General features: G+C 38.9%; 1 protein-coding gene across 1 annotated transcript in view; it reads left to right on the plus strand.

Annotated features, from left to right (window-relative positions):
- Positions 1 to 14,545, plus strand: part of SPOCK2 (SPARC (osteonectin), cwcv and kazal like domains proteoglycan 2) — a 253,519-nt gene that overhangs the window by 205,807 nt on the left and 33,167 nt on the right. The window contains exons 6-9 of the mRNA XM_077454420.1: positions 3,071 to 3,193; positions 6,484 to 6,702; positions 8,769 to 8,831; positions 12,738 to 12,875. Of these exons, the coding sequence (XP_077310546.1) occupies positions 3,071 to 3,193; positions 6,484 to 6,702; positions 8,769 to 8,831; positions 12,738 to 12,875 (543 nt within the window). The remainder of the gene's footprint in view (positions 1 to 3,070; positions 3,194 to 6,483; positions 6,703 to 8,768; positions 8,832 to 12,737; positions 12,876 to 14,545) is intronic.

The following is a 14,545-nucleotide window of genomic DNA, read 5'->3' on the forward strand; positions in this document are numbered from 1 at the left end:
CTTGCTCTTTTCCTTTGGGAAAGCATGTTACAGGGTGCTTTGCAGGAAGGAGATTGTAGGAGACAGGGGCAGAGAATTGTCACCCCATAACACAAAGTGCCCATCACTATCAACAGCTATTAAAGCTTATATGGGATTTTTGTGTTTGGCTTTACATCTACTATAACAAACAATGACCCAAATAAATGGCTGTCATGCATTCTTGAAGTAGAAGAAGAGAAAGGGGGCCAGGAAATTTTCATGAGGTTATATTTGAGATGTTGCAGCAAAAATAACTTGGCCAAATAAAAAAAAGTAGGAGGATGAGGAAATGAGCACAGCAAGCCCAACAAAAATGACTGCTAAGTGTGCTTGAGGAAGAGGAAAAATGGGAAGGGTGCATTAGTAGCACTATAAAAGAAAGGGTGCCACAGAGGAGGAGTAATGTGTGCTTTTTGACAACTTGTTTCATTGCGGTGCTCTCACACTTTTACCACAGCTAATATGCTTCAGGCCACAACAATGCTGTTGTTCATTTTTGCCCATATTCAATTCCTTGACCTTAGCCAGTTTCTACCAAACACAAACCTGAATTTTATTTTTTAAACATTTTGAGAATAATTGGGGATATGGGAGGGGGCTTGGGTTATGTGAGGTTGCTGCTTTGAAGTGTTTTTGTGCACTGTTTTAAGGTTTTAGACTTTATGCAGCAAAATACTGCAAAAAAAGTTCACAATACTGTTCAACAATACTATTAAACTGTTGTGTTGCTGGCTAATGTTTACACATTGAGAACTTTAGCTTTATTTTTTGTAAAACTTTTTTAAACTTCCTTATAGCTTTCAGATCTGTTGTTGCTGCTACTTCCACTGGTCCATTCACATCTATTAGCCCTGAATAAATAATAATCTATTACATATGTGACGTCAGAATATGGTGTCACTGATGCTGTTCGTGAGAATTGTACTTTTCTGTAACACCACATATAGGTTAAAGGCATCTGCTGAACATGTAATTATAAGGATTGGTGTCTTTCTAATGTCGTCCTTGAAGTTGCATAAAAAGGGGAACCTTGTCCTCGCTGTATAGTATTTTTCACTTTTTTCGCATTGGTGCCTTTTCTCTATGCCAGTGCCCAGCTCCCCATGCCCATTGTTTGACAATCTGATTCCTATTCGCGTTGGAAATGCTTAGAATATATTTTCAAGATTTGTCCTCCCTATAGACCTAAATGGGGTTTGCAATTTCAGACTTTATGATGGTTTCAATGAACGTCCCTGAAATCAACCCCAGGCAGCCGTTAATTTGAGTTTTCATATTTTCTGAATGTTTTCTGCTATGTGTATACAAACCCCTGGGTATGCTGCATAAAGAACATTATAGAGGAAGAAGTCACATACCTATACAAGGGTCTAGAAACAATCATAAACAAGTATAATTTTAACTACATATGAATGGTAGTGAAATGCATATTAATAGTATGTTTTTAAAAAGTCATGCACTACTTTTTTCACACCACAGCTTGCTTCCTGGTAAGCCACTTTCTGGTCGTGGAACGCACTTGTCACGTCCGGTCTTCGCAAGGTCCCGCTCTGACTAGTTTTGTCGTTATGACTTCCTCCATGACCCAGAAGTGACTTACCGGCATGCAAGAGGTAGACGCTGCTTCCTATAGAATGTGAGTTATAACATTCACTGTGCTGTGAGGAACACCCATCAACCTTGCCTTTATAGTTTTAAGCTGTTCTAGCCAATGATTTTGTGTGAAAATTTTTATTGAATTAACGAAAAGCGGAATTACATTATTGGAGCCTTTTTTCTGTCTGACAAACCAATGGAATCCACATGATAAGCTGTGATGCCTGCCTTGATACTGAGGTCAGCTGTGGTATATCTTTCCATGCCTGATAAATCCATCCCTCTGGTGAGTGTGAACCCCAAAGGGGAGTGTGATACACAGACTTCGGTGTGAGGAGACTTACTGTGTGACATAGCAAGATTATCATATGAGGTTTCTGGGGCTTTTCTTACACCAACTGTCAACTGCTTTTCACTCTGTGTGTTGTATACATATGAAAGCTAATCATAGACTTTATGATAGCAGCGCTGCTATAACAATTATAGACACTAGAGTTGATCTTAATTTTACTATTGTTATAATAACTATTATGTTATGAGTTTGCATTTAAAGCGGCTGCTAAGGTGTTATTGGTATGCAGTGGTAGCATTTATTACTGCAACTGTGAAGTAACTGATAAATGCAATCTATTATTATTATCAGTTATGTATTACGATAGTTCTTTTATGAAATCTGACATATCTATAGTGCTGAGATAGTGGAAGGAGGCCTAGAATTCTCTGTAATTTTTTGATATTGCTTTTAATTATTACTCCATTCTGTGATGTCCTTTTAATTCTCCATTAAGTAAAACGTGGTCCCCCTATTAATAAACCCAATACATTTTCAGTTTCTGAGTTTTTGTGGGAGGTGGGGGTTAGTATTACACTGTACAAGAGGGATTAAAGTGGTTCTACAGGCTGAAGGTTTTACCTTAATTAATTTTCTATACTTATTTGAACCCGATCTCAATCCAGTGATGGGCTTGAGAGCAGCGGCTCCCTTATTTCCTCATTAGTTCAGAGACAGCAGCAGGAGTCATGGGCTCCCACTGCTGTCAATCACAGCCAGTGAGGGAGCTGGGGTGGGGGTGAGCCATGGACAATGAGCCAGCATGAGTGCCTCCATAGCAAGAGGTTTGCTATGGTGAGCACTTGATGGGGGGGGGGGGGGTGGAAGAGCCAGGAGTGCCTGCAGGGGATCCCAGAAGAGGATGATTGGGCTGCTCTGTGCAAAACCATTGCACAGAGTGGGTAAGTATAACATGTTTGTTATAAAAAAAAGTTTACAATCACTTTAAGTGCTTGGACCCTAGATTCTCTAAGAGACAATGCAGAAACTAGACTGAAAGCCTAGTTGGCACAAAGTATATTAGAAAGTAAGCATTGTAAATAGATGCATTGCCGTAGTAGAATAATAGCTCTAATTGACCACTTGGTTACCTTTTATATATTGATATTATTCTTATTATAGGAGAGACATGTACTGGTCAGGACCTGGCAGACCTTGGAGACCGTTTACGGGATTGGTTTCAGCTACTTCATGAGAACTCCAAGCAGAACAGTACAGCAACTACAGGAGTGAAACAAGTGAATGGTAATGTACTTACCCTAAAAAGCTTATTTTATTTAATTTATAATTACTATAGAGAACATTTGAAATTAGTCTATTTCACAATGGTCCACGAGCCCACACACACATATATATATATATATATATATATATATATATATATATATATATATATATATATATATATATATATATAATCTCTTGTGTGTATATATACAGTAACACTATGTCATTGTAGTTCAGCTGTATAAAATGAATGGTTTTTCATTACAAAGGTTGCTGGATGAGCAGATTCGATAGCATCTGTGTGTTTATTGTTAAAATGCCTGTGCAAAACATACCTTCTCAATGAGTGGTATTTGAACAAACTATATTTTTGACAGGTTCAAGGGATAATTCTATCTGATAAAATGGTTAATAAAGGTGTATAGCTGTACTCCAGGCAAGATATAAGAAAAAATACAATTTAATGCAGTTGTTCATTCCTTTCAAAAATAATTAAATTAGTTGTATACACAAGATCTGAGGGTGTCATTATATCAGAAATTTATCCCTACTAGTAATGGAAAGACGGACAGCACCAGAAGCTAATCAGGCTGTCATGCTACATATTTGTTGACAGGGAACCCAGACAGTACGAACCCAGACAGTAGAAGAGAACAGATTTGATGACATGTAAGTGTGTTACTTCTGTATTGCTCAATGAGCAGGCAGTGGGCAGGGAAGTGACACCACATGTTCCTTATTTTTAAAGGAGAAATTGGTGTCACACTCTTAGCACAGGCGTACTAATCACAAACGTGACTGGACACAAATTACAAATCCTTTGGTAGATAAGACAGTTTACAAATGTGTTTTTGTGCTGTTTGCCTAGAATTCAGGTCCAAATTTTTTCCAAATCATGAAATGTATGTAAAACAATTACTAAAAATAAATATGAAATAAAAGTTGCAAGAAATCTATCTTAATATAGATTTCAGAATACTGAGAAAATGCATTTGGCCAGCAACACAGATTTTTCCAGTAAAAAAAAAATTTGTCATTTGTTCCCAGCATCAGGGGAAGGGGTGGGCAGGAGGGGAGGCTGCCCTGGGCACTGTGGTGTCATGTGAGTGCCTACCTACAAGCTGACAGGAGTACTGGGAGCGAGGGCATTTTTGTTTGCCGAGAATTTGGGTTTGCAAAGGAAATTTATGCTTGGTGGTAAACATGCAGATTAGTGCTCAAACTTATTTTAGAGGGGACCTCTGCTGACACATAATGCTTATACGTTCTGTGGAGGGGAGGGGGGTGCCGTTTGGCATCTTTGCCATCGGTGCTAGATGACCTTGTTCCGGCACTGCTTATCATTATCTGTGAAGATTATCAAAACAAGTAGTGAGGAAATATATTGGCAAATTACAGATTGCAGATTGAGTAACATGATTATTTTTGACTCCAAACTGTATAAAATTAAATACTATGATTTTGGCATAAGGATTGGGAAGATCCCAATAATTGTTTGATGTTCTATGGATTGTGTATGTATGCAAATACCATGGCAGTATTACTAAAAGATATACAAATAATATTACAGTGCCAACGCTGATACCAATGACTGCTTTGTACTTCCACCATAGAACAGCAAAGTTATTTTAACTGGGTGCCATAATGTTCTATTAGAGTCAAGCAGTGCATGGCAATTACACTCACAAATGCATTCTATGTAATGCCAGCCAAGTGATTATACCAGTTTCTTGGATGATATGATATATAGCCTTTATGTCTTCATAGAGACAACGATACAGTGTTCCAGTCTCCATTAATGAACACGGAGCAGGCACGTGTATTAGCAATCCAAAGATTCAGATGAAGCATCTGGTCATGAATCTAGGAGCAGTTTGAAAGAGACTTGGGCCAATAATTTATTGAAGCACTTCACATTCCAAAAGAGCTTGATCGGTACTTTGGAGAAATGATTCATTGCTTAATTAGCATCTCGTTAGTAAAGCAAAACATTTTAGAAGTTAATTATCAGAATCTCTTGGCATGACATAGGGACAATAGTACCACCGAGTGATGTTGATAAACAGTTTGACATGGGGCTGACCAGAAATTAAGCACACGTCTGCTCCATCAAAATGGGGCATTCCACAGATGTTGTGAGAATCGGCAAGTGTCGGTAGAACTGCTAAGCCCTGGAAATATGATAATCTTTTGAAGATTGGGGCCATTCAGTAAACAGAACAATGAGTACTTTGTCATTTCATTTTATGTAATACGTATACTCATTTGACCCCTCTTACCTTAAGCACAAGGTAATGTACTCTGCTGGAAATAAAATAGCCCTCTTTTGAATCAGATCTTAGTATAAGTGGATTTAGCCTGAAGTGATTAATCAGAATGAATGCTCATTAGGCACAAGTAGCTAAACCTAGAATACATTTTGATTCCCTGTAAGTGTATTGGATTGTACACAGTACATGTTGAACTGTTTTGTTTTATTCATAATAAACCAGTTAAATACCTTCTCAGGCTGTTTTTGGTCTGATCCTTGTTTGTCAAACCCTTTACCAAGGCCATTTTTCAGAGAAATATAAATTATATAATGGATTGAAAAAATAGTTTGGTTTAAAGAGCTGTAGAAAAGCCTTAGCTGTGTGACTGTGAGGCTGTTACAAGAGTTGCTTACCTTGAACAAGTGTAGAAATAAGAAGTTTGACTTTTGCTTGATTCTGATTTGCTGCACGTATTTACTGATTTTGAAGTGTGGAAACCAGACGCAGTCTACCATTTTCAGAAGGAAGTCAGGAAAGGTATGCCCATATTTATTTAATGGAAAGGAATATATAATAAAGATGACACCTGTAAAACTAGTGTACACTTAAAAAAAAAAAAAAACATAACCGATAATATCTTTACTTTGAAACATATTCCCCCACAACTCCAGCTAGTGCAATAAACAGAATAGTCATATAACTGCACTTGTCACTAAAATAATGGTCCACCCAAGAGGTTTTAAGCTCTGACTTTTCTATTTCCCTATAGTGAAGATAGTGCAGTGCAGCTGGTGAAAAATGAATAGCCAAGAATCACTTCCAAGTTGCTAGCAAAGGAGATGACATCAGAGCAGAAGAAAATAAGGGCTGCAACCATTACCAAAGCTTAGAATGACTGACTTAAAAAAAAAACACATACAAGTAGGCAAAAGTATACACATAAACTCTGTACAAAACCTCTTCTTGAAAGGCCTACAATTTATTTTATAATAAAAGAGTTGATAGGTCCACATGTTGTTTAGAAAATGCTAGTAACTACGGATGTTATTTATACAGTGTTAGACAAAACCTTAGTTGCCAGCTGCAAAGACTCAATAGGATGGATGTTCTCCAAGTTGGACTCCAACAATGACCTCTTTTTGGACCAAGCTGAGCTGGCAGCCATCAACCTCGACAAGTATGAGATCTGCATCCGGCCCTTCTTCAACTCCTGTGACACTTACAAAGATGGGCGGGTGTCCACTGCTGAGTGGTGCTTCTGTTTCTGGAGAGAAAGTAAGTAGTTGGATTATTACATCACTGGAATTCTGTAATACTAAACAGAGGAGTCTTAATTACCATAATTCACATAAATCATATACAGTATATCAAGCCACTGTAATTTGTTTATTTTCTTTTTAATCCTCTGAGTCCCTTATTCCTGCAGCACTGTTGTTTGGTCACATGATATTTCCTTGTTCTTTGGCATCTGCAAGGAATGATCTTTGGAAGGGGCTTCTATTACTCTGCTGATGTATGTTCTCTACCGTGTAAGTCTGTGTCTGGCCAGCCCTGATTGGTGCTGTACCAATCACCTAAGAAAAAAAAAAGGTATCTGCATCCAAGGCACATTTTTTTGCCTTAAGAGAAAACAGTTGCTGGCGGAAACACAAAGTTATTATGGACACCCAAAACCTACAAATGGGCACATGTAAAAACAAGCCATAGATAATAGTCTTTAAAATGCTAAAACTGTGGTAAGTCCATACATCAAGTGGTAGGCAATTGGTGGCAGCTGTCCTCAGAAAAAAGCCAGCTCTGTGGGGTAGGAAGAAGGAAGAGAAGGCAGGACACACCACAAAATAAAAATCAATATAATGCTCAGCTGATGTGTGCAGGGGCCACTTGAATCCATCCTGCAGCCTTCATGCTGGGATGCTGAAGATGGAGAGATGCTGTATGGTGTCCTGTAGTCACAGGGAACCCAGAAGAATCACAGTGGAATGCAGAGTGGATGTGACTTCACCGGAGGTGGAGAGAGGGCCATGAGACACACAGGAAGAGACAGGCTGTGCGCTCAGAGCTTCAGCTCCTTCTCCTGGCCTTTTCTACTCTGGGCCAGTAGAAGGAACTGAAGCTCTGAGTGCATAGCCTGTTTAGAGCCTTTTGCAAGCATTCAGGCTATACTGTCACCACCTGAATGAGTTTTTTTCTTTCAATTCCCTGAGGATTTTAAATTGAACTATTGCACCACCATTGCCATAGCCCAACTGACTTCAGTGGGTGGTTTTGACAGGCAGCCTTTCAAGCTTGTCAAGCTGAGTTAAAATTGCTGCACTCTGAAGTAGGGCTGAAACAACTAATCGATTATGAAATTAATCGATTATTATTTTCACAATCGATTAATCGGCCAGTAACATAATGGGGTTAAAAAAAACTAAAATTAGCCCTTTATAGTACAAAAAGAGCAAATCGCTACTGTAAATATTACTTTCAGTGTCTCATATTAAAAAATGAACCCCTTACAGTAGTAATTATTTGCTCTTTTTGTACTAATTTTAGTTTTTTTAACCCCATTATGTTACTAAACATCTCAGGCCTGGGTCACACCTCTGTGTTTTTGGTGCTATTTGCAGAAACACACTACAGTTCATTTACATTGTTTCCTATGGGACACGTTCATATCCATGATTTTTTTCAGCTGCTTGGAAAAGACAAGTACTTTCTTTTTTTTTTTTTTAACACAAAACAGTGCTATTTTGTTTTTTTGGTTCAATATACTTCAATGGAGAAGCTGCAGAAAAGCATGTAATAATACATTTTTGCGGAAATTTGTGTTTTTGAATCTGCCCAACAACAAATTGGCCAAAAAAAATGTAAAAATACAAATCGCAGCAAAATTACTTTTTTCCTTTTTTTAAGGTTTTTAACCGATTAATCGATTAATCGAAACAATAATCGGCCAACTAATCGATTATGAAAATAATCGTTAGTTGCAGCCCTACTCTGAAGCATCATGGCTGTTGCAACAGACCTGGCAGCAAACATGACAGCCATGTCTGCTTGTAGGTGGACTTTTAGGGGCACTAAAAATGTGTACCAACTGCATGTTTTTACTAACCCTCCTTCCCCAGCTGCTTATGTAAACTTAATTTTAATCATAACTTTAGGCGATGAGGAAATTAATTCATAATTCAGGCAAATTAGTAACTTGCACATACAGTTATTTTCCTCAGTTGTTCTCAATTATTAGAATTGATATGATACTTTTATGATGTTAGGTCTTGTTTGATTCATGCCTGAGCAATAACATAGTGGTTGTGAACATGGATTCTTAACATTGACAATGTCTCTCTTTTTAGAGCCTCCATGTCTTGCGGAACTTGAGAAAGTGCAGATCCAAGAGGCTGCTAAGAAAAAACCTGGTGAGTCTACAAAGATCCTAAGCTTGGCATTTGGCTTTACTATTCTACAGTACTCTTGAGACACATCAAAGGACAAGGTCCTCTGGCACTCAAGACAAAGGTGCCAAAGCCCATCCCTGAGCTGAACACAGAGATCATTTGGTCCACTGAAAAAAGAATGGGAAAGGGAAAGGGAGATAGTTAAGTCAGTGTGATTTAGTCATTATGAGCATGTTAGAATTATCATAACCTAAAGTTGGTCTTCTGAGAACTAGGGTGGCTTATAACTCATGGAGGTGCAAAATCTTTTTAAAATTGCCCTTTTTGTAAAGGTACTATATTTATTTTTTGTGTACAAAACATTTGAATACAGTGCTACAAAAAGGATAAGACCAAATTTAGAGAGTTTACATATGCTTGCTAAAAAAATACAAAGCAACAAATGACTCAGGAAAGAAATAGTCAAAGCTCGGCTTTGATAATTACATTGGAAAAATGGCTTCCTCAGTGTTATTAGTGGATCTTTGCTGTCACTTTGACTTCCATTCAGTGTTCTTTGTGGATTGAGAATGCATTGTCAGCGCTAATACAGGGTTGGTCCATCTGTGATGCTGACAGCCAGACCCTGCTGACTTTCTTGGAAGAGCCACTCTCTGCACAGTGCAACTGGGATAATGTAAGATCAAGAAAGGATCCCACCCAACCTGTACCCCAGGTGACAACGTTCCTTGGCCTGGTCCTGCCTTTTAGTCCTTTCAGGGCCAGTGTTTTCTTGGGTTAGCACAATAGGTAGTTACAATATATTATATTAAATCATATTTAATTCAATAATTGTGTAAATATTAAAAAGACCAAAAACATTTTATTCCACAGATGTGCAAATTTGCCATTACAAACAAATCTCTATTCTACAAAACATATTTAACTGCTTGTGAGCAGTAACTTAAATATTAAATATCTCAGTAGCAGGAAGAATAATTGCTCATGTAACCCTGGGTGTAAGCAAAACAAATGCAATTAGTTATATCAGCATGCACCACATATTGAAGGTCAAAACACACACAAAGCAGTTCTTTGCAGTAATACATGCTACCGCAATGCATGGTAATCTGTGCTATATGCATTAGGGAATTCCATTTCCATTAATTTTGAATGGCACCCCAACACACTAAGGTAAAATAGCTCAGAGTGACATGTTGCAGTACACCTCACTGCAAAAAAATGCAGTAACCCTGCATCGGAAAAAACACTGCATGTCCGTTCTTGTACACGGTTAGGCCATTCAAAATGAAGTGCCACAATGGGGTTTATTTACTAAAATTATAGAGTGCAAAATCAGGCTCACTTCTGCATCGAAACCAATCGGCTTCCAGGTTTTATTGCCAAAGCTTAATTGAACAAGCTGAGGTTAGAAGCTGATTGGCTACCTAGCACAGCTACTCCAGATTCTGAGTGCTCCAGTTTTAGTAAATCAACCCAATGTGCGTTAACACACAAAAAAAAAAAACTGTGAATGGACTGAGCTTAGTAGTGTCAGGCAGTTTAGAACAAACATTTGTCTTGTTGCCTCTGCTCATTTCTGCATACCCAGGTTATAGAAAAGAATCAAAGAACAGTCTTCTGGTAGTGTCTAATCTGTGCATCAACAGTGTTTTTATTTCAAGATCAATTTGAGTGGCTTTGTACTGAGCATGTGTGGAGATCAAAAAAAGAATGGAAAGACTATCTGCCTGAGGGGCTATGTACCATGTGCACTATAACAGACATCACCAGCATGATTTCTAATCATTGAACAAGCTGGGCAGTAGTGTCTGCGATGCTATTTAATTTTTTGATGTGGAGTTCTTGGGGAGAGGGTGTTGAACCTTTGCCCAGTTTTTTTCTTTAAGCTACCCTTTAAAGCAACCAGAAAATTGAATATATATATATATATATATATATATATATATATATATATATATATATATATATATATATACAGTATCTTACAAAAGTGAGTACACCCCTCACATTTTTGTAAATATTTTATTGTATATTTTCATGTGACAACAATGAAGAGATGACACTTTGCTACAATGTAAAGTAGTGAGTGTACAGCTGGTATAACTGTGTCAATTTGCTGTCCCCTCAAAATAACTCAACACACAGCCATTAATGTCTAAACTGCTGGCAACAAAAGGGAGTACACCCCTAAGTGAAAATGTCCAGATTGGGCCCAAATATTTTGTTTGGCCACCATTATTTTCCAGCACTGCCTTAACCCTCTTGGGCATGGCGTTCACCAGAGCTTCACAGGTTGCCACTGGACTCCTCTTCCACTTCTCCATGACGATATCACGGAGCTACCCTGTGTCCCCGAAAATAAGACCTAGCGTGATTGTCGGTGATGGCTGCAATATAAGCCCTACCCCCTAAATAAGCCCTACCCCCCAAATAAGCCCTACCCTGTTTCCCCGAAAATAAGCCCTACCCTGAAAATAATACCTCCAAGGACTTTAACTAGGGCTTATTTGGGGGGTAGGGCTTATATTGCAGCCATCACCGATAATCACGCTAGGTCTTATTTTTGGGGAAACAGGGTAGTGGATGTTTGAGACCTTGCGCTTCTCCACCTTTCATTTGAGAATGCCCCACAGATGCTCAATAGGGTTTAGGTCTGGAGACATGCTTGGCCAGTCCATCACCTTTACCCTCAGCTTCTTTAACAAGGCAGTGCTCATCTTGGAGGTATGTGTTTGGGGTCATTATCATGTTGGAATCCTGCCCTGCAGCCCAGTCTCTGAAGGGAGGGGATCATGCTCTGCTTCAGTATGTCACAGTACATGTTGGCATTTATGGTTCCCTCAATGAACTATAGTTCTCCAGTGCCGGCAGCACTCACATAGCCCTAGACCATGACACTCCCACCACCATACTTGACTGTAGGCAAGACAAACTTGTCTTTTTACTCCTTGCCCGGTTTCCGCCAAACACGCTTGACACCATCTGAACAAAATACCTTTATCTTGGTCTCTTCTGACCAAAGGACACGGTTCCAGTAATCCATGTCCTGAGTCTGCTTGTCTTCAGCAAACTGTTTGCTGGTTTTCTTGTGCATTATCTTTAGCAGACCAATTTGATGCAGTGTACAGCGTATGGACTGAGCACTGACAGGCTGACCCCCCACCCCTTAAACCTCTGCAACAATGCTGGCAGCACTCATAAATCTATTTCCCAAAGACAACCTCTGGATATGACGCTGAGCACATGCACTCAACTTCTTTGGTCAACCATGGTGAGACCTGTTCTGAGTGGAACCTGGCCTATTAAACCGGTGTTTGTTCTGGGACATCGTGCTGAAGATCAGTTTCAGGGTCTTGGCAATCTTCTTATAGTCTAGGCCATCTTCATGTAGAGTAACAATTATTTTTGTTCAGATCCTCAGAGAGTTCTTTGTCATGAGCATGTTAAACCTTCAGTGACTAGTATGAGAAAGTGAGAGCGATAACACAAAATTTTACACACCTGCTCCCCATTCACACCTGAGACCTTGTAGCAATAATGAGTCATAGGGAGGGAGAGGAGGGGAAATGGCTAATTGGGCCCAATTTGGACATTTTCACTTAGGGGTGTACTCACTTTTGTTGACAGCAGTTTAGACATTAATGGCTGTGTATTGAGTTATTTTGAGGGGGCAGCAAATCTACACCATTATACAAGCTGTACTCTCACTACTTTACATTGTAGCAAAGTGTCATTTCTTCAGTGTTGTTATAATTTATTATTGTTCTGAACCTAGCCAGGATATAAGCACCATGCAAGGGTAGAAACATAGGATTTTGGTTTCCCTACCTAGTGACCTGTATGTTGACCTGAAACAAATAGGCATTTATGTTTACCTTTGGCATTCCTCTACAAATGATAATTAAACAATCACATATCTTGTAGGGGTTTTCATTCCCAGCTGTGATGAAGATGGTTACTACAGGAAAATGCAGTGTGAGCAGTCCAGTGGGGAGTGCTGGTGCGTAGATCAGCATGGATCTGAGCTAACTAGCACAAGGATACATGGAAATCCAGATTGTGGTAAGATTTGTAAATAATGATACTTAGACATAGAGTATATGGTTAAATGCAGTATCACTTTTAAAAAAACTTCAGGTAAAATTTTTAGTAAATGCTACTTATGGCTATTGCACATTGCAACTAATTCAAGTACAATATAAATATATTTTATTCAAGAAAATACATATATAAATACATAAATAATTTCAACAATATTCAACCCAATAAAAGCAATGATAATAGTGTTGGTAGATTCTCATATATATCCGGACAGACCGACGTTTTTTCGGGATCAGTTGTATCCCTTCGTCAGGGGTACTTGTCGGGAAGAGGATCATACCATAGCACACGTTACGGATGTTAACTGTCAGACCAATGGCGAGGTAACGACCATGAACAGACCAGGCCACAATGGGTAGGCCCCCACTTATCCACACAATTCCTCCAAATAGCACCAATATAAGGGAACAAAGACATTCTCTAGATTGATGATGGTGGTTTGTCGATAGTCCTATAAAGACTCCTCGAACACCGATCTCTGCCTGAACTTTAACCAAAAAAGGCAAGCACAGAGAAATGAATGCTTGTATGTGTCAGCGGAATGCATGTCCGTCTGTCCAGTAACTGTCCAGACGGTGGAGATGGACTTGCATCCCACTGACACATACACGCAATCATTCCTCTGTGCAAGATTTACCTGTAGATTGGTGCCTCTTGCTTGCTTTTTGGCTGCGACCTGCTGTCTTATATCTTGCCTTTTTTGGTTAAAGTTCAGGCAGAGATCGGTTTTCGAAGAGATACAACTGGTCTTGAAACGCGTCGCACTGTCCGGATATATATGAGAATCTGCCAATGCTATTATCATTGCTTTTATCGGGTTGAATATTGTTGAAATTATTTAAGTATTTATATATGTATTTTCTTGAATAAAATATATTTTTATTATTTATTATAACTGTATATTGTTGCCCTTAAAGTCCCATCCCAACTTTAGAACATGAGAAAGTGGAACAACGGGTGGGGGGGAAGAGTTAACATGTTTACATTTATTTGCCAATTCCCTTTAGCGTTCTCTAGAACTTTGTTGTTACAAAGACATGTTTTCTAATCTCCTCTGTTCCATCTAGTGGCCATAATACAGTACAGGCAGTCCTTGGGTTACAAACAAGATAGGTTCTGTAGGTTTATTCAAGTTGAATTTGTATGTAAGTTGAAACGAGTACTTTTCTAATGCCCCATACACATGATCGGAAATTCGGTCAGCAAAAGACTTTTGCTGGCTGAATTCCCACCAGTAAATGATTGAGAGCAGGTTCTCAATTTTTCAGTCGGAAAAAGTTCCGATCGGAAATTCCAATCGTTCTGACGCGCAAAATTCCTACGCATGCTCGGAAGCATTGAACTTAATTTTCTCGGTTCATCGTAGTGTTGTACGTCACAGCGTTCTTGCTGGTCAAAACTTCAGCGTGTGTATGCAAGCCAAGCTTGAGCAAAATTCCGTTGGAAAACCATCCAAGTTTTTTCCGACGGAAAATCCACTTGTGTGTACGGGACATAAGTGTATACTCCTTGTAAAGTTTTGTTTGCTGTCTGTGCCTTTGTTCAGAAAATGTCACCTCACTTTTAGTTCCAATGACAGTTGGATTTTGAAAATGTTGTGTGGTTGTGGAAACAAGGATTGGTGATAAAGC

The sequence above is a fragment of the Lithobates pipiens genome, unplaced genomic scaffold (genome assembly GCF_037356315.1).
Source record: "Lithobates pipiens isolate NorthernLeopardFrog02 unplaced genomic scaffold, aLitPip1_a1.2 Scaffold_25, whole genome shotgun sequence".
NCBI classification, from domain to species: Eukaryota; Metazoa; Chordata; class Amphibia; order Anura; family Ranidae; genus Lithobates; species Lithobates pipiens.